The sequence below is a fragment of the Plasmodium gallinaceum genome (genome assembly GCF_900005855.1).
Source record: "Plasmodium gallinaceum strain 8A genome assembly, contig: PGAL8A_v1_64, whole genome shotgun sequence".
Taxonomy (NCBI): Eukaryota; Apicomplexa; class Aconoidasida; order Haemosporida; family Plasmodiidae; genus Plasmodium; species Plasmodium gallinaceum.
Window position 1 is genome coordinate 136,268 of NW_021628223.1, and position 19,925 is coordinate 156,192.

Consider the following 19,925-nt stretch of genomic DNA (forward strand, 5'->3'; position numbering starts at 1 on the left):
ATTTTTTTTTTTTTTTTTTTTTTTTTTTTTTTTTTTTTTTTTTTTTTTTTTTTTTTTTAGAATATCTATAATTTTTAAATTTTTAGAAAATTTTAAAAAGGAAAATTCTTTTTTTCTTTTGAATATTTTATAGTTTAAAAAATATTTTTCAAAAAGTCAGCGACATGAATATACAAATTTTAGAAGATAAAAAAATTATGTACATATTTATGAAATATTTCAATATTAAAAATTTTAAATTACTTTCTTTTATATTTTAAAACGAAATCCTACAAATTTTTTTATTTTTTTTACATTTATATTATAATTTTTAAATTATAAATTAAGTAAAAAATGAAAATATTTAATTGTAATTTTATTTAACAAATATAATTGTTCTGTATTTAAGGTTATGAAAAAGGAAGTATTTTTAATAAAATGAAAAATATAAATGAGTAAATAATTTTTATATGTAACTTCTATATAAACATTGAAAAGATTGAAAATTTTTTATAAAATTAAGAGAATTTTTCAAAATATATTAAGAAAATGAAAAAAAATTCCAGAAGACAAATAAGAAACCAAATTCATGTTATTAAATACAGAAATCAATATGATTAAATAAAGAAAAAAAAAAAAAAATAAAAATAATAGGATATAAGAAAAATTTCTTTTATCATTCAAAATATTCATTAAACTATGTAATTTATTATTTTTTTTTAAATTAAAATAATAAAAAAATTGAAAATGTAAGATGATTATTTTTTAAATAAATATTATTTATTGAAGAATATTTATATATTTGTTTTAATAAATAAAAATTTTCAAATTTTGTATTAAGCTGGATGTTTAATAAATAAAAATTTTCAAATTTTATATTAAGCTGGATGTTGTTTTTTATAGAAATGAAAAAAGAAAAATATATTTGTTTTCTGTAAGTTTAATAATATACTTATTTAAAAAAAATTTATATATTTTTTATAATCTTAACACAGCTGAAATTTTTTTTTTTTTTTTTTTTTTATTTTATTAAATAATATTTAATTTTATTTTTGAAATATTTTTTTTCAGTTATATATTAGTATATATATAATTTATATATAATAGAAACATTAATAAATGTTATGAATACTAAAAAGAAAAGATAATTATAAAAATACTTTTATATTCTAAAAAAAATAAACAAAAAGGAAAAAAAAATGAAAATTGATAAAAAAAAAGAGTTTAAAAAGAAACTTATAATATGTTCCTCTTTGTTGCAAGTAGTAGATCCTTTGAAAATAATTATAGATGAAACATTTATTAATTTATGCATTATTCATAAAATACCAATTAAAGAAGAATTAAATAAATTAATTAACAGACAACTTATAATTATGACAACTAAATGCATAACAGCAAACTCAAAAAAATTAAATGAAGAAAGTGCTTACAGTTTAAAGAAGATAACACATTATAAATGTAATCATGAAAAAGATTATTTAAAAAAATCAACTAGTATATTTCTTGAAAAAATTAATAAAGGAGAAAATTCCAAATTTTCTCCAATTAATTATTTTGAAAATCAAATTAAAATTACTCATAATTTCGATTGTATATATAATGCAAAAAATGAAATTTATTCAAATAATGTAATAAATGAAAATAATAAACAAGTAGAAGGGATTATAACAAAAGAAAATAATGAATTGAATGAAAAAGATAAAAAATTAAATGAAAATAATAAAATTACAGAAGAAATCATTAATACAAATGAAAATGTTGAATTGTCTGATTCTATGAAATGTATATTAGATTTAGTCAAAAATAATAATGAAAAAAAGTTTTTCATTGCAACAAATAACATGGAATTGAGATATTTTTTAAGGTATTTTAAAAATGAAAACATTTTTTTTAAGATTATCTATAATATTTTTCATTAATATATAAAGTTATTTATAATAGAGCTATTAATGAGAATATAGAAAAGAAAAAAAAAAAAAAAAAAACAATAGCAAATATTCATATTTAAATATATTTTTTTTATACTTTTTTTTTTTTTTTTTAGAAAAATCTTTTTAGTGCCAATTATTTATGTAAGTGAAGGAGGAGCTTTAAAAATCGAAAGTTTATCAATAAAAAACATGAAAAAAAAAAAAAATGTTGAATTAAAAAAGATGAAAATGCTTAAGTGGGAAAGAGATATAAAAATATCAGAACAAAAAAGAAATGAAAAAGTAAGAAAAAGCATAAAAAAAAGAAAGAAAAAAAAGAATAGAAATAATACAAATGAATTAAATAAAAATGAAATGGAAGTAAATAAAGAAAAAGTAGATGATAAAAAAAATCAAATAGAAGAATATATGATTAAAAAACAAAAGAAACAAAATAAAATAAAAAAATATATCAAGAAAAAACAAAATAGAAAAAACAAAAGGAAAAATAAAAAAAACAGAAAAAAAAAGACATAAATAGAATATAAGAAAAAAAAAAAAATATATATATATATGAATATTTTATGATGGCTAAATCTTTATAAATATTTTATTTTATTTTATTTTTTTTGTATTATGAAATTGTTAATTTATGTCTAATATCTCTTTCAAAATTTACAATTTTATTTTTCAATTTATGTTAATTCCTTTGTAAGTTATTATATAAATTTAATTTTTTTTTTTTTTTTTTTGATAAAAAATTTTTATTTATAACAAAAAGAAGTTAAAATTCAAATTTTTAATAATAAAGTTTTTACAAATTTAATTTGTTTTTATGTAGGATACATATATCATATGAATATTATTAAATATTGTTACTAATTAAAATCCTCTTCATAATTATTTTTTTTTTATAAATATATAGAAAATCTGTTAAATATTTAAGAATATAATTATAAATAAAGAAAAAAATTTAAATTAATAAATAAAAAGATAAACTAAAACATAACTTAAAAAATTAATAACTATGAATGAAAAGAGATGAAAACAAATGTATAAAAGAAGTATTAAAAGTATTTTTAACTCAATTTTTTTCATTAAAAAAAAATTTTTCTTTTATATTTTTTTTAATAAATGATTTATTATATTACTCATAATAGGTTGTCCTTTTTTTGTTTTTTTATTTAACTTCTTAAACTTTTGGATTCTAATTAATCTTTTTTTTCTTCTTTCTTTTTCATTTTTTAAAAGTGTAGCTTCTTTTTCTTTAAGATACATTTCTTTTTCCTTTTTTTTTAAGTTGCTATAATTAATTTCTTTACTATAAATAGACCCTTTTTTTCTTTTTTTCATATTATTACCAATTATAATTTTTTTTTTTTCATTTTTTTCTTCATTTTTTTTTTCATTATTTTCTTCATTATTTTCTTCATTATTTTCTGTAGAATTATCATTTTCATTTAAATTATGGATAATGTTACATTTATCATGAAAATTATCTTTTTTAGAACCTTCTTTTCTATATAAATTATTTTGTTTTTCTATATTTAAATTATAGCTTTCTTTATGTTTCTTTTCTTTTTCTTCTAATTCATCTTTTCCTACATCTTTTTCTTTTCTTATTGGTGTAAAAAAGAAATTTTCTATAGGATCTTTTTTTGTAACTTCAACTTTATTTTCATTTATTATACTTTTTTTATATTTACGTAGAAATTTTTGATCTATAAAGTACTTCTTTTTCTTTCTATGATAACTTTTACTTTTTATATAATTTTTATTTACGAAGTGGTGTTTCTTTTTCATTTTAATAACAATCAATAAAATAATAATCAATATAATAAAAAATTTTTTTTTATAATAATTTTAATTTTTATCTTAATTATTTTTTTGTAACATCTTAATTTATATTATTAAAGGTATTTTTTTTTTTTTTTGAAGCCATTTTCATTAAAATAAAACTTGTATGTTTTGAAATTTTTTTTATCTTCTTAAAAAATTATTATATTTACAATTTTTATTTTATCAATAAACTTTCAAAAAATATAATAATCTTTTATAATTTTATCTCTTATGTGCTTAATTTTTTTTTTTTTTTTTTTTTTTAATACTGCTAACTCAAAAGGAATAATAGTAGCATTATATAAAATTTCATATATTCATTGAATACAAAAAAAAAAAAAAAAATAAATAAATAAATGAATAATAAAATGTTAAAAAAAAAAATTAAGTAAGATCTTTTATTGAAATATGATATAAGAATATTAAATATATATGAAAAGTTTGTTATTATTTAAAAAATGATAGAGAAAAATAATAAAAATATAAAAAAAGGAAAATTTTATAGAACAAAGAAAAAAAATAAAAATGAAGAAAAAGTCAATAAATTGGGATATAATGATCTCAGAAAAAATAAAAAAGTAAATAAAAAAAGTGAAACATTTAAAAATTTTAAAAAAAATAAATTGGAGACTAATCAGAAATTTAAAAATAAAACAAAAACACATTTTAATAATAAATATAACAATAAAAACAGAATATTAAACAATTATAAAGAGGTTGATTCTGAAAATAGTTATGATAATTGTAATTCTGGTTTTGATGAAGATAAAAAAGAAGAGAATAATTTAAATAATAATGAAAACATAACAAGTGATTTAAATATAAAAAATAGAACAGTTGATTATGTTGATTATATAAATATGATTAAAAATTCAGATGAGTATAATTTAGATAAAATAAAAAAAGAATATGATGAAAATAATGATATAAATAATGAAAAAGTATTTAAAATTTTTCTTATATTTTCTCCTTTAGCTATAACAAGTATAAAAAACAAAAGTTGCTTAATTAATGCTGATGATCACATGACACTTTTTGAAAAAAAATTAAAAAATCTTGAGAATTTAATGAAAATTGAAAGCAATGATAATAATAAAAAAAATATAAAAAAAAAAATCGATAGTGTAAAAAATAAATTGGATAATATAAGATCTGATGTATTATTTTATACATTACTATGTTTAAGAGATAGTATTTTAAATAAAAAACAAAAATTACAAATATATATTTATACAATTAACAATTTATTAATTTATGTTTCTCCATTATTTCGTATACCTAGAAATTTTACATTATTTAAAAAAGTTATGTTAAGTTTATTGAAAAAAGGTGAATTATATGATGATAATAAACAAATACTTTTAAAAATTCTTCCTCATTCGATAAAATATTATATAGGAAACACAGTGTAATAATAATATTGATAATAATAATAATTTTTATAATTGTATAAATTCAATTTTTTTTTTTTTTTTTTTTTTTTTCTTAGATGTGTTGGTATATCAAATGATGGTTTTCCTACTGATGCTAAAAAATTTGCTGACAAAGTAAAAAAAACAAACAATGATTACTCATTTTTTGTATCTTTATCATATATTTATGATGTAACTAAATTTATTGAAATAATAAAAAAGAAGGAATCAGAAGAATTTTCATTTGATTATCTTATTAGATTATCAGACTTAAAGTTATCACCGATTACTATTTGTTCAAAGTTGACTTATTTTTTGAATTAATATGCAACTATTTATTAATATGATTAAAAAAAAAAAGAAATAATTTAAAAAGGAGATACACTTAAAAAATGTATTAACAAAATGTTTAAACCAAAAAAAAAAAAAAATAAATAAAAAGATAAAAAGAGCTTTGTATATGTTATAATTTAAATAAATGGTTAAATTAGAGAAACTTAAAATTGTAAAAATTAACATTCACATAAAATAATTTGTTATTTTTTTTAAGTTTTTATAATTTAAAGAATTTTATGTTTTCCTTTTTTTTTTAATGCTTACTATTTATTTATAACTTTTTTTTATATCATCAAACAGTGTAACGTACTTACTAATATTAACTGAAAAAAAAAAAAAAATAAAAAGTAAAACATTTAATTTTATATAATGAAAAAATTATAAAATGTTAAAATTATTTGTTTTCATTACTTCCGAAAAGCTCATGCTCTTCACTTTTTTTTTCAGTACCATCATCATAAAAAACCTAAAAAATGAAAATTATAAAATATAAAAGCATAATATAGTTGAAAGGAAAAAATTATAAATTAATAAAAATGCTAAAAAATAATTTATAGAATTATAAAAGAAGAAAAAAAAAAAAAAAAAAAAAATCAATCAAACCATAAGAAATGGAGTAAAATAATAAAATAAAATAATGTGTGATATATAATGAATAGTAAAAATAAATAAATAATAAAAACAAAAATATTTAAAAAAATAAAAATAATTTTGCATTAAAATCAAATTTAAAAATTATATAATGATTTCTTTCTTAATATTTATATTTATTACTTCACTGTTATTTTGTAAATTTCCCAATAAAAAATGGTTAACAATTTTATAATGTATATTCAAAGGCATATCAAAAAATTTACTGGTTACAAAATTATTAAAAGTCCTTTTTTCTTCATATAAATAGTTAGCTAAATCTGATATATTTTTTTCTTCTACTCCTGTTAATAATTTATACATTAAAAAAAAAATATATATTTATATATTTATATATATATATATTTATATATCATTTAATAATTATAAGAATAAAAACATCAACTTATGTATACTTTAATACACTGTTGCATATTATTAATAAATAACAAACCTAGAAATTTACTTGAAATTTCATCATTCATTGATGTTTTCAAATAAGTTTTTATAGGTTTTCTTCTACTTAAATTTTTTTCTTTTTCTTGTGTAAAATTTTCATTACTTTTAGATACAATAAAGTTAGCTAAATACAAAAAAAAAAAAAAATAAAAAAAAAAATTTATATATATATATATATATATGTTAAAATATAAATACTTAAAATAAAAGCCTACTTCTAGATTTTTCTAATTGTTCCCGTAAAATGTCTTTTTTTTTTGTTAATAATTCAATTTGATTATTTAATTTTGATAAAGTGTTTATATCATCTTTTATACGTCTTTTTGCATAATTTAAAGTATCAATTTCTCTTAAAATGGAACAAATTTCCCTTTGAACTGTAATACGAGATATAGGTAAGGTATCAATATTTTTATTGTTCATAAAAATTTCATGGAAACTCTTTTTTTTTTTCATTTCTACTAAATCTTGAATTTGCTTTTCTGTATAATGAAAATTTTTTAAGTCTTCTATTTTTTCTTTTAAAAATAAATGAAAGTTTTTTAAAATTTCTAAATTAACAGAAAATAATTTTATAAAATTATATTCATCTATTGTAAGTTTTTCATCAGATATGTTATTCATATCACATATGTAAGTTTCATAATTTTCTATACTTAATTCGTTTATTGAAATTTTCTTATTTTGATTCATTATATTCTTTATTTTATTAAAAAATTGAACATCTGATAAATTTTCTAAATGTGCTATTTCAAATTTAATATTGGTATGCCTATCTAGAGAAAAATAATTTTCACTATTAATAACATTCGTTAAAAAAAATATATTTTTTTTTTCATCCATTGAGTTGTTACTTTTATTTGTCTCTTGACTGTTATTTTTATGCTGATTCTTTAGTATATTAGAGACTTTTATTAACTTACTGCTATCAATTATTTTTATAATATGTCCAATTACGTAATAAGGAAAATTAACATGTTCACTCATATCGAGAAGAAAAGTTTTTTTTAACTGAAAATATGTTATAATTTCATAACTCATATATTTATATATATCCAATTTAACTTTTTTTTCTTCTTTATAAAGATATATTAAACGTTCTGGAGTTTCTTGTTCTTTTAAATGCTTCTCTTTTTTTACTAAATCATCCAATTCTTTTGAATCATCAGGTAATTTTTTTTGTTGATCATTAGAATAAATAAATGATTCATTTTTATGATTTTTTATATTATTATTATTAACAAAACTCTTTTCTGAATCTTTTTTTAAATGCAATTTTTTCTTTTTTATTATATCATCACTTTTATCATTAGAATAAAGTTCGTTATGTTGCTTCTCTATTTCTCTTTCACTTCTATTATTTTTTAAATATTTACACTTATCAGCACTTTTTCTTTCTTCTACCATTCCACTTCCTTGATTAGATGACATTAGTATTTTGTTTTTATTTGTCGTTATTAGATTATTATTATCTTTATTACTTTTTCTATTTTTATTTTCTTCATTATTTAGTGATATTTTTTTTTTTTTTTTACTTTTTTTTTTTTTATGATAAGAACTAGAATATGTGTCTGATGATTTTTCATAACTATCAGCACTTAAATTTTTATCATCATTTTCTAAATTATTGTTTTTTTTACTAATTATATTTTTAGATTTACTATTATTATCACTAGACAATTTTAAACTTCCCCTTTCATTATGTATAAATGAATCGCTTTTTTTTTTTGATTCGTTGCTTTTAATGTAATTTGTTTCTTCTTTATCTTGTTTAATATGTTTACCAGTTTTTGTTGTTAATTTTCTATTTTTTTTATAATTACTTGATTTTTTATTTATTTTATCAGTTTCTACATTTTCACTAAAAATGTTCTGTTTTTTTGATTTTGACTGTAATGATTTATTGTTAAAACTACTTTTTTTATTTAAAGTATGAATATTATTATCATCGCTACAATTTCCTTCTAAATTATTATCGATACTTATATTTTTTAACAAAATACTTCTATGTTTTTTTTTCATATATTCCTCGTGCCTTTTAGCTAAAATTAATTCTCTTTCATATTCTGGTAAGTCTTCTAAATCATCAATATCATTCTCTTTATTTGACGAACATAAAGAATCATCTACATTATTGATATCATTTTTATTTGATTTATTTTTAAGGGGATAATTTGATTTTTCCATTTTCCTTTAATTTTAGAAATTATATTGGTGTTATTGAACTTTATATGTAAATAATATATACCAAAATAAAAAAAAATTAAAAAAAAGTTAAAACGGAATTATTTTTTCAGATATTTTTTAGTTTTATTTTAAACACTTTCTCTTTAATTAAATTCCTGTTTTAATTCATTATTATTATTTTATTTTTTTTTTTTTTTTCATTTCTATTTTCTAAATTTTTGTTATATTTTCTTTTAATAATGTTTTATTAAATCCAATATATTAATAATATTTATATTATATTTCTATAATTCTTTGTTTCATTATAATGGTTAAATAACATTTTTTTTTTTTAATTAAAATCTTCAGTTATTTTATTTTTAAAATTATTTCACAAAAAAAATAAAAAAAAATTAAACATTTATTTATATATTTTTTTAACCATCTTTCATAAATATTCATAAATATATATTTATAATACTTAATTTTCTCTGTAAAGAAAATTAAAACGAAATAAAATAAAATAAAATAAAATATAGTAAAATAAAATAAAGTAAGATAATATAAAATGGATAATCAAATAAAGCCAAGTATTTATATTCCTTTTTTTTTTTTATTTTTTTTTTTTTTTTTTTTATTTTATAAATATATGCTAAATTTTTGTTATAAATGCTATTGTATAATATATATTTATTAAAAAGAAAAATTATAAGTTTAAAAGGTTTGGAACAATTTAAAAAGTTGTATATTAGTTGTGTTTAAATGTAGAAATAAATATAATAAAAAATTAATTGTATATTTTTATGTCACCATTTTCCTTTTTTATTTATCATAGCAGTTCATATTTTCTTCATAAAATAAACAAATTAAGTATTTTACTTACTTAAATAAAGTGAAAAAATTTTTTTAAATAAATAAAAAAGCTAATTTAAATATTCACTTTTGTAGAATATTATTTCAAAAGTACTTTGAAATTTTATCCTTATTATTACTTTGTTTGACATTAATTTATTGAATTGTTTTTATATTTTTTTTTTTTCATACATTATTAATAATTATTTTATAAACTAGTTTTTAAAAATAAATACAATAAACTTAATAAAAAAAGTAGTAAATTATATGTTAGGTAGCACAGTTCCTATTATGAATAAGATATTTTTAAATAATGTTTAAGCCTCTATGTAAAATACATAAAATTTATATTTTTTTCAAAAAAAAAAAAAAAAAAAATATAATTCATATAAAAAAATACGTTTTTTCAAAAAAATTGGCTAAGTAATTAAAAAAAAAAATGGAGTATACATATACTTCCGAAAAGGATATCTAATTTTAAAAATATAAAAAAAAAATTTTAAAACGGAAAATTATATGAAAAATATTAATTAAATTTACTTATAATTTTCAACAGCTGTAATATTGTAAATTTAAATTTATATAGAAATAATAATGAAACATTAATTTTTGTATTTATTAAAAACAAAGATTGATAATACTTTATTTTATTCATAACTATATATAATAATTGTATAAAATTTAACAACATTATGTAGGTTAATTTTATAGCATATATTTATATACATTTTTTTTTTTTTTCTCTTGTAATATGTTATTTTTAAAATAACAATTATGTACAATAATTAATTATCTTATGACTTTTTAAAATGATTTTGAATATACTAATAAATTCATCACATTCATTATATCTATCACACATGTTTTTATTGTGAATCTCTTCTTTTAAAAGTTTTTTCTTTACGTTATTTAACAAATAATTATACTTATTATTCCATTGTTCTTCTTCATTCATTTTTTCTAAATTTGTTTTCTCTAAAATACTGTATTCTTTTGTATTTTCTTCATTTTCCAATTTAAGTAATTCCGCAGATTCATCTGTTTTTTCATTTTTGCAAATATTGTTATTTTCACATTCTTCAGTTTCCTTCTTATATTCTATATATTCCTTATCCTCAATGTTGAAAATGCCACTATGATTATGAGTATCCATGAAATTGGTAACTTTTTCATTAGCCGTTAAAATAGACAACTGAGAAATTTGCAATCTTTTTTGTAAAATGTTATTTGATGTATTTAATGGTAGCATTAAAGAGAGTATCATTAATGACTTAATTAGAAATGGATAATTTTTTGGATAAATTAAATGAATTCTTTGTTTTGAAAAAACTGGTGATTCAAATAAAAAAATAAAATTATCTAGCTGATGAAAAAAGTCAGAATTTACATCTATCAAAGTTAAATAAGAGCAAAGTAAATATGATAGCTCATATTTTTGTAACCACAATAAAAAAGATATGGCTGATATTGGGTTGTGAAACCATGCAATTAATATTATTGAAAACAGATGATAATATTTTTTTAAGAATAAAACATTTCTAAGATACTTTGTTTCATTAGAAGTTAATAATACCCAATTTAAAACTTGAACAAATTTATTTACAAATTTTAAATTGCTTTCATTAATTAGTAAATAGGATAAATAAGCATAAAATTTTTTGTTATTTAAGCAACGAGAAATATGTTGTACTATAACTTTTCCTTTATGTATTAATAAATTTTCATCATTTTTAAATAGTATAATTAAGTTTTCACTTATTTTTTCATAAAAATAAAATTTATTATTAACAGTTGAACACATAGCTGATAAGACGGTTAGTGATAATAAAAGAACCTTACTATTATCATTTTTTAAGCACTTAAATACACATACAATTATTTGATCATAATAAGTTTTAATTTCATTACTTTTATATATTAATATTTCAATTAACCACTGTAAACACATAATTACAGGGTAAATATTTCTTTTTTCTAAATTATCATAAAACATATTATCATCATCTTCATCATCATCATCATTGACTTTTTTAATAAATTTGTTTATAAAATATGCTTCACTTTTACCTACATCTCTTAATAAAATTTTTTTTTCTTTTATTTCATTTATAAGTTTTTCATGATTACAAAGAAATCTTAAATTAATATTTTGTTCTTTTGAGTAACTATTATTTAATATTTTATTTCTCGAATCTTCGGAAATGTTATTTTTTTTATAAAATAAATTACATGATTCAAAACTTAATGATTCACTAAGGTTATCTTTATAATTATTATTACTGTTACTAACACTGTTATCACACTTATGAACACTATTTATATAATCATTTATGGTATTTTTCTTCATTTCATTATTATTACTAATATTAATATTGTTATTACTATTACTCCTACTGTTATTGCTACTTATAGTATTTTCATAATTATTATTATTATTAAAACTATTATTATTTTTATTTATAATATTTTCATTAATATTATTATTATTATTGTTATTTTCATCATTATTGTTATTTTCATCACTACTGTTATATTCATCATTATTGTTATTTTCAACATTATTCTTATTTTCATCACTATTCTTATCATTATATTTACTATTACTATCATTATCAATATATTTACTTTTTTCATCATTTTTCATTGCATATATATTTTTTTCTATGTTATTATTATGATGAATGAAATGTACCGAATGATTTTCTCTATATTTTTCATCTTTATTTATACTGGATTTATTGCTGTTATCATTATTTATACTCTTATTATTATATTTGAAATTACAAACAATATTATCTTCCGGGTTATAATTATCTCTATCGGTTCCATTGGAAATAAAATCGTCCTTTTCATAATTAACATTATTTTCATTTTTGATAGAATCTTTATCAATATCTTTTTCTTTTTCATTAACTTTATATGATACACAATGATCATTATATTTGTAAACAGAATAAGATATATTTTTTTCTTCATTTATATCTTTTTTAATCTTACTTGTGTTGTGTAAATTTTCATTATATATTATATGATTTTTATCTAATTCTGTCTCTTCATTTGAAAATTTCTGAGACTTTTTATTTTTTGAGTTAGATTTTTTTTGATAATTATTATAATTCATTACTTCTTTGGTACTTAAAATTAATTCACTTTTTTCTAATTTTGAGTTAATAATATCACATAATAGCTTTGTTATCTGTGGTGCAGCTTCTAATGAGGAAAATTTAAGGTAATTTATTAACAGTTCATTACATTTTTTGGCTGTATAATGAATATCAAAATTTGCATCAGACGTGCAATAAATAATTTTTTCCAGAAGTTGAGAAACAAAAATATTATTTTTTTTAGGAGATTTAAATATATTATAAAAATGAATATTTAAAATATTTATAAAATGATATATCCACAATAAGCTTTTATGCTTAATGATGGTATTTTTATTATCACAAAATTCTAAAATTACATGAGCTATATGTCTTAAAAATATCCTGCATTGCTCATAATTTGATGTTGCAATTTTATCAATATATAAATCTAAGCACTGATTAGCTTGTTTTTGTATATCTTTATTTTCATCGGATAACATAAAAAATAAGTCTTTTATAAAAAAATGAAAATATTCAAATATGTTGATAGTTGGAATATTTTGTAGAAAATATAACCAAGATATTATAAGTTGCCTAACATCTGTATTTTCAATAGATATTTTATCCTTTAATATATATATTATTTTATATATATTAAAAATATTATTATATGAACAAATCATATCTTTTAATAAATTATCTAAATATGCACCTCCATTTTTCACATTAGTACATGAATCTGAAAATATTCTATATAAACAATCAAATATATCTTCAATTTTATAAAAAATAATATTTTTTGAAACTTTACACAAATTATATAAACTTTCACATACATAATACCTTACTTTAGAATCTGGATCGCTTATACATGAAATAATAATTTTTAATATATCTGTAAAATAAAATTTTATTTTAATATCTAAACTTATTGATATAAACGCTAATGCAATTAGACCTCCACATCTTTCTGAAATGTTAACACTTTGAATAAACTTTTTATCTATAAAATTAATTATACTTAAAATTTTCTTATTTTGATATTTCTTATTAAAACTGTCTATATAAATATCGTTATCGTCTAATATATCATTTAATTTTCTTTTATTTTTATCCATTTTTATTTCTAAACCCACCTTATTCTTTATATATTTATTTTCAGTCGATTTTATAAATTCGGAGTCTATATCATAATTTTCTTTACATTTATCTAATAACATTTTTTTAATTATTTCAGAACCTAAAATATAATTCTCCTCATTTATTTCTTTATAATAATCTCCCTTTTCTATTTCTGTAAATTTTTTTTTATCCTCTTCTATAGTTTTATCCGTATCATAAACATTTTTTACTTCTTCATCCAAATTATTTTTGTACTCTTCAAATATATTTTTTTTGTTTTCTCCGTTGCTTTTAATATCCTTTTTATTATTTTGTTGGTTATTTTGTTTCTCTTCTTGACTTTCATACTTTTTTTTTTTATCTTCATCACTATTAAAGCATATATCTTCTTTTTTTAAGCTTTCATTATAGCTTTGAAAATAATTTTCACCATTAAATTCTACATCATTTTTTGATTTTATATTAGAAATTTTGTTAATATCTTTCTCTGAAAAATTTTTACTTTCATTTAAGAATGTCTCATCAATTTGTTTATCTAATAAATCATCCAAATGTTTTTGTTCTTCATCTTCTTCTTTTAATAATATTATTTTTATCAGTTCTGCTAACTCTTGTGCTCCCTTCTTCCTTTTTTCATAGGTTTTATCACCCAATAATTTTTGTATATTAATATTTATAACATTTTCTTTATCTTCATTTCTTTCTAAACCTTTAATTAGATTAAGAAACATAATTGCTTTTCGTATTTAATATATTTCCCTTTTATTATTTATTCTTTTTTTTTTTTGTTTATAAATATTTAAAAAATTATTATTATTGGCTTAAAAGATAAAACATACTAATTCATTATTTCACATATAGAATTATTGAAATGTGCTATATTATAAATAAATAATTTTTATTGAATTTATAAAATTTATTACACAAATATTTTTTTAGTATATGTTAATATGATATTATAATCAATATTTTTTTATTTCTTTTTTTTTAAATGTGTATGATTAATCTAAGGCCTTATATATTATTATTTGAATTAAGAATATAAAAGAATTGAAAGTATATAAATAAACAATTTGTTAGAAAGTTATAATATTTATATAAAAATAAAGCCAAAATGTAAAATAGATTTAAAGAATATATTTGTATATCATTTTTTTAAAGTAATTAAAAAAATAAAAAATGGAATTATCCAAATTATTTTATTTTTATTTATTAAGTAAAAAAAAAAAAAAAAAAAAAAAAGTTTATATTGATAGTTCCACTTAAAATAATATTAAAGAGAGCAAAAGGTAGTATGTAAAATTGTAAAGAAGTTATTTATTTGTTCCTTTTTTTTTATTTCTTCTTTTTAGTTTTTATTTTGTAAAAAATACTAAGGGAGTTATAAATAGATAAAAAAAAATAAAACTATATTATTTAAAAGATTTTATCTATTTCATTGTAATAAAATAAACAGTCATCACTTTTAATTTCGTATAATCTTTAAGTACTTTAAGCATTAATATGGCTTAAAGAAAAACAAAATTCTAATAATTTAAAAGGAAAAAAAAAGAGTAAAAATAAAGCATTACATAATTCAAAAAAAAAAAAAAAAAATTATCTTTCAAGGACAATTTTGAATTTTATTTGTATGTTGAAAAATAATATAATTCATACGTTATATTTTTTCTTTTAATAATAAATTTTTACTGACAAATATTAATTTTTTGAAAAATAAAATATTATTATAAGCTAAAAAATTGCTTTTTTGTAATGTTAAATTTAATAAAAAAATACAAACAAAAAAAAAAAAAATACTGTGTAATAATATAAAAAAAACTAGTAATATATAAGATTTATGTGTATTAAAAAATATATATATAATAATAATAAATGTGATAACAAATGTGGAGCACACGATAACACGCTAAAAGTTTTTTTTTTTTTTAATAAATAAAATAAAAAAAAAAAAATATATACCTTTTTCATGAATAAAGATATTTTGTGAGTGTATATTCTTATATTGAATTTTATTAAAAAACAAAGTAAAAGTGTAAAGATCAAATTGACATACATATTTATATGTGTTATATATTATTTTTTTTCTTTTTTATTATAATCATTTATATTGTTATCTAAAAGATAAAAAATAAATCCAATGCATACTGACAAAACAAAATAAAAATCAATAGAAAAAATTCTCAATTATACATATTATATATATTATATATATATATATAATTTTTTTTAGTATCTCTTTATAGTAGTACATACCTATTTTTTTATTTTCATAAATTATGAATTCCAATTATTGCTTATTTTATATGAATTGAAGATCTTATTTAAATATTTATTTATATTTTCCTTTTTATTATTGTTATTATTATATTAAACATACTGAAGATAACCTATTATGCAAAACAGAAATCCTCCATTAGTATGATAACAAAAAATATATATAAAGAAAAAAAAAGAAACATATTAAAAATAAATATTATAGTTTATTAAAAAAACAAATATATAGTGAATTATTACATATATAAGGAAAATCTTAGTCTATATATATATATATATATACACAATATATCTATCATATGTTTATATATATATATAGATTATATTTATTATATATTTTTTTTTTTTTAACAGAAGAAACAACGAACTTACGAAGTTGTTAACCTGAACGAGGTAGAAGATAAAAGAGAAAATTTCACAAATATTAATTCTTTAGATAAAATGGAAGATAATAAAATAGATACCGATTTATATTCACGACAATTGGGAACATATGGATATGAATTAATGAACAAATTAATAAAATTAAATATTTTAATAATAAATGTTAAAAGTGTTGGATTAGAATGTGCAAAAAATTTGATTTTATCAGGTCCCAAATCTGTCTGTATTTATGATAATGATATATGTGAAATAAGTGATGTAGGTGTTAATTTTTACATTAGTGAAAGTAATGTACATAATAAAAATTGCAGAAGTGATGCTGTGTTGAAACATTTACAAGAACTTAATAATTATGTACATGTATACAATTTTAAAGGGGAAATTGATAAAAATATGTTAGAAAAGTTTGATGTAGTTGTTGCGTGTGATATTAATAATAATGATATAATAAAATATAATAATTTAGTTAGGAGTATAAAAACCAAAAAAATAGCTTTTTTATGTTGCAATATTTATGGGTTGTGTGGATATATTTTTGTTGATTTTAATAATGAATTTGTGTGCTATGATCAAACTGGAGAAAATGTAAAGAGTTGCAATGTGAGTAAAATTAGTAAAGAATCCGAAGGAAAAGTTTCATTTGATTTTGATAAATCTGCGCCATTTCAGAATGGAGATTATGTGAAATTTACAGATGTTGAAGGAATGACTGAAATAAATAACAAAATATATAAAATAAATAATTTGCAGAAATACACATTTACAATAGGAGATACAAGTAATTTCAGTAATTATATAAAAGGTGGAATATGTACTCAACTAAAAATACCCTTGAAACTAAATTTTCATTCTTATGAATATATAAGCAAATATCCATTAAGTAAAAAAGTCGAAAGAAAAGAAATTATAATTAATGATACTATACATGAAGAAATAGGAATACCTGATTCTTTTATTGTTTCTGACTATGCTAAAATTGATATGAGCAACCAATTACATTATGCTATCCAAGCTCTAAAGTGGTATGAAGCACAAAATAATAATATGTTACCCGAAAATTATGAAGAAGAAGTTTTTGAAAAAATATACAAATACGCAGTAGAGTTAAATGAAAAAGATAAACAACAGGAATTGAATCAAAGTGTAGAAGAACTGAAAAAAGAGATAGTATATAACGTATCTAGATATTGCAAATCTCATATAGCACCTGTTGCTTCCTTTTTCGGGGGGTTATTAGCTCAAGAAGTAATAAAATTTACAGGGAAATTTATGCCTATATACCAAATACTATATTTAGACTTCTTTGAATGCATCACATCCACAGAACCTGATATGAATGAAATAAAAAAATTAAATTGTAAAAACGATAATATAATATCGATATTTGGGAAATCATTTCAAAAAAAATTAAATGAGTTAAATGTGTTTTTAGTTGGTTCTGGCGCTTTAGGTTGTGAATATTCTAAACTTTTTTGTTTGCTTGATATGTGTGAATCAAATAATAACGGTGTTTTAACAATTACAGATAATGATAATATCGAAATTTCAAATTTAAATAGACAATTTTTATTTAGAAGGGAGCATGTTGGAAAATCAAAATCGCATATAGCATCAGAAATAATAAAGAATAAAAATAAAAATATAAATGTTCAATCTTTAGAGACAAAAATTTGTGCGGAAAATGAGCATATTTTTAATGAATCATTTTGGGAAAGGCAAAATATTATTGTTAATGCTTTAGATAATATTCAAGCTAGACAATATGTAGATAATAAATGTGTATGGTATTCCAAGCCATTATTTGAATCAGGAACATTAGGAACTAAAGGAAATGTTCAAATTATCATTCCATTTTTAACTCAGTCATACAATGATAGTTATGATCCTCCAGAAGATTCTATTCCTTTATGCACGTTAAAACATTTTCCATATGATATTGTACACACAATTGAATATGCTAGAGATATTTTTCAAGGATTATTTTATAATACACCTTTGAACATACAACAATTTTTAAATAATAAAAAAGATTATATTCAAAAGATAGAAGAAGAAGGTAATAATGCTACTTTATTAGAAACTTTACAAAATGTTATTAATACATTGAAGGAAGTTTCAAATCAATGTAATTTTGAATTTTGCATTAGGAAATCAGTTGAATTATTTCACACAAATTTTATAAATCAAATTAATCAGTTACTACATTCTTTTCCTATTGATTATAAATTATCTAGTGGAGAATATTTTTGGATAGGTCAAAAAAAACCACCTCAACCCATTAGTTTTGATTTAAATAATGAATATGTCACAGAATTTTTATTAAGTACATCAAATTTATATGCACAAGTTTATAATATACCTAGTTGTTATGATATTAATTTTATTAAAGAAGTGGCAAATAAAATTGAAGTAAAGCCATTTCAACCAAAAAGTGTAAAAGTCAATATTGATGAAAAAAATTTGAACAACATTTCGTTTTCACATACATCAGAAGCAAAACTAATAGAAGATTATTGTGAAGAGTTATTAAAAATAGAAACAAGTAATATAAAAGTAACTCCCATAGAATTTGATAAAGATGAAGAAACTAATTTACATGTAAATTTCATTTATTCATTTGCTAATTTAAGAGCAAAAAATTATAAGATTGAAACTTGTGATAAATTAAAAGCAAAAATTGTTGCAGGAAAAATTATACCAGCACTTGCAACAACAACATCTATGATAACAGGGTTAGTAGGCATAGAATTATTAAAATATGTAAATTATTATGATTATATACAAAAGTATGTTAAATTATCAGAAGAAGAAAGAAAAAAAGAAAAAGATATTTTATCTTATTTTAAAAATGCATTCATAAATTCAGCATTACCCCTATTTCTTTTTTCGGAACCAATGCCACCACTTAAAACTGTTGATAAAGAGTATGACGAGTTGATGAAGGGACCAATCAGAGCTATACCAAATGGATTTACATCTTGGGATAAAATACAAATTTCAATAAGTAACAACAAAAAATATATGATAATATATATATTAGCAAAGTTTATTATATCAATATATATAAATAGTTTTTTTTTCATTTTATTATTATTATTTTTTTTTTTTTTTTTTATAGAAAATGGAACCATTAAAAACTTAATAGATTATTTAAATGAAAAATATACCATAGAGGTAAATTTAATATCCGTTGGTAATGCATGTCTGTATAACTGTTATTTACCTGCACACAATAAAGAAAGATTGAATAAGCCTATACATGAAATATATATGCAAATAACAAAGCAAAAATTACCTGATGATAAAAATTATATTATTGTTGAAGCTAGCTGTAATGATCAGGACCTTGTAGATGTTTTAATACCTTCTATTAAATTTATATATAAATAAAAAAAAAAAAAAAAAAAAAGTACATGACTATTGTTTAGTTTTTTTTATATTTTTTTTTTTTTTAATATTAAAATACATTTTAA

At 17.9% G+C, this 19,925-nt stretch overlaps 6 protein-coding genes across 6 annotated transcripts; 3 read left to right on the forward strand and 3 right to left on the reverse strand.

Annotated features, from left to right (window-relative positions):
* Positions 1-1,178: 1,178 nt before the first annotated feature.
* PGAL8A_00126400 (conserved Plasmodium protein, unknown function) lies at positions 1,179-2,429 on the forward strand (the record flags this gene model as incomplete). Its single annotated transcript, XM_028674783.1, has 2 exons — positions 1,179-1,846; positions 2,027-2,429. 2 exons carry the CDS (start codon positions 1,179-1,181, stop codon positions 2,427-2,429), a joined length of 1,071 nt encoding a protein of 356 aa, XP_028526379.1.
* A 579-nt stretch (positions 2,430-3,008) lies between these two features.
* PGAL8A_00126500 (conserved Plasmodium protein, unknown function) lies at positions 3,009-3,695 on the reverse strand (the record flags this gene model as incomplete). Its single annotated transcript, XM_028674784.1, has 1 exon — positions 3,009-3,695. One exon carries the CDS (start codon positions 3,693-3,695, stop codon positions 3,009-3,011), a length of 687 nt encoding a protein of 228 aa, XP_028526380.1.
* Positions 3,696-4,189: 494 nt separating this feature from the next.
* PGAL8A_00126600 (small subunit rRNA processing factor, putative) lies at positions 4,190-5,467 on the forward strand (the record flags this gene model as incomplete). The annotated part of the gene is made up of 2 exons (XM_028674785.1): positions 4,190-5,139; positions 5,221-5,467. The coding sequence occupies 2 exons, from the start codon at positions 4,190-4,192 to the stop codon at positions 5,465-5,467; spliced, it is 1,197 nt and encodes a 398-aa protein (XP_028526381.1).
* A 279-nt stretch (positions 5,468-5,746) lies between these two features.
* Positions 5,747-8,755, reverse strand: PGAL8A_00126700 (conserved Plasmodium protein, unknown function; the record flags this gene model as incomplete). Its single annotated transcript, XM_028674786.1, has 5 exons — positions 5,747-5,802; positions 5,891-5,945; positions 6,254-6,414; positions 6,564-6,692; positions 6,784-8,755. The coding sequence occupies 5 exons, from the start codon at positions 8,753-8,755 to the stop codon at positions 5,747-5,749; spliced, it is 2,373 nt and encodes a 790-aa protein (XP_028526382.1).
* A 1,603-nt stretch (positions 8,756-10,358) lies between these two features.
* PGAL8A_00126800 (conserved Plasmodium protein, unknown function) lies at positions 10,359-14,525 on the reverse strand (the record flags this gene model as incomplete). Its single annotated transcript, XM_028674787.1, has 1 exon — positions 10,359-14,525. One exon carries the CDS (start codon positions 14,523-14,525, stop codon positions 10,359-10,361), a length of 4,167 nt encoding a protein of 1,388 aa, XP_028526383.1.
* Positions 14,526-16,186: 1,661 nt separating this feature from the next.
* Positions 16,187-19,842, forward strand: PGAL8A_00126900 (ubiquitin-activating enzyme E1, putative; the record flags this gene model as incomplete). The annotated part of the gene is made up of 3 exons (XM_028674788.1): positions 16,187-16,210; positions 16,423-19,456; positions 19,571-19,842. 3 exons carry the CDS (start codon positions 16,187-16,189, stop codon positions 19,840-19,842), a joined length of 3,330 nt encoding a protein of 1,109 aa, XP_028526384.1.
* Between the last annotated feature and the right edge of the window lie 83 nt (positions 19,843-19,925).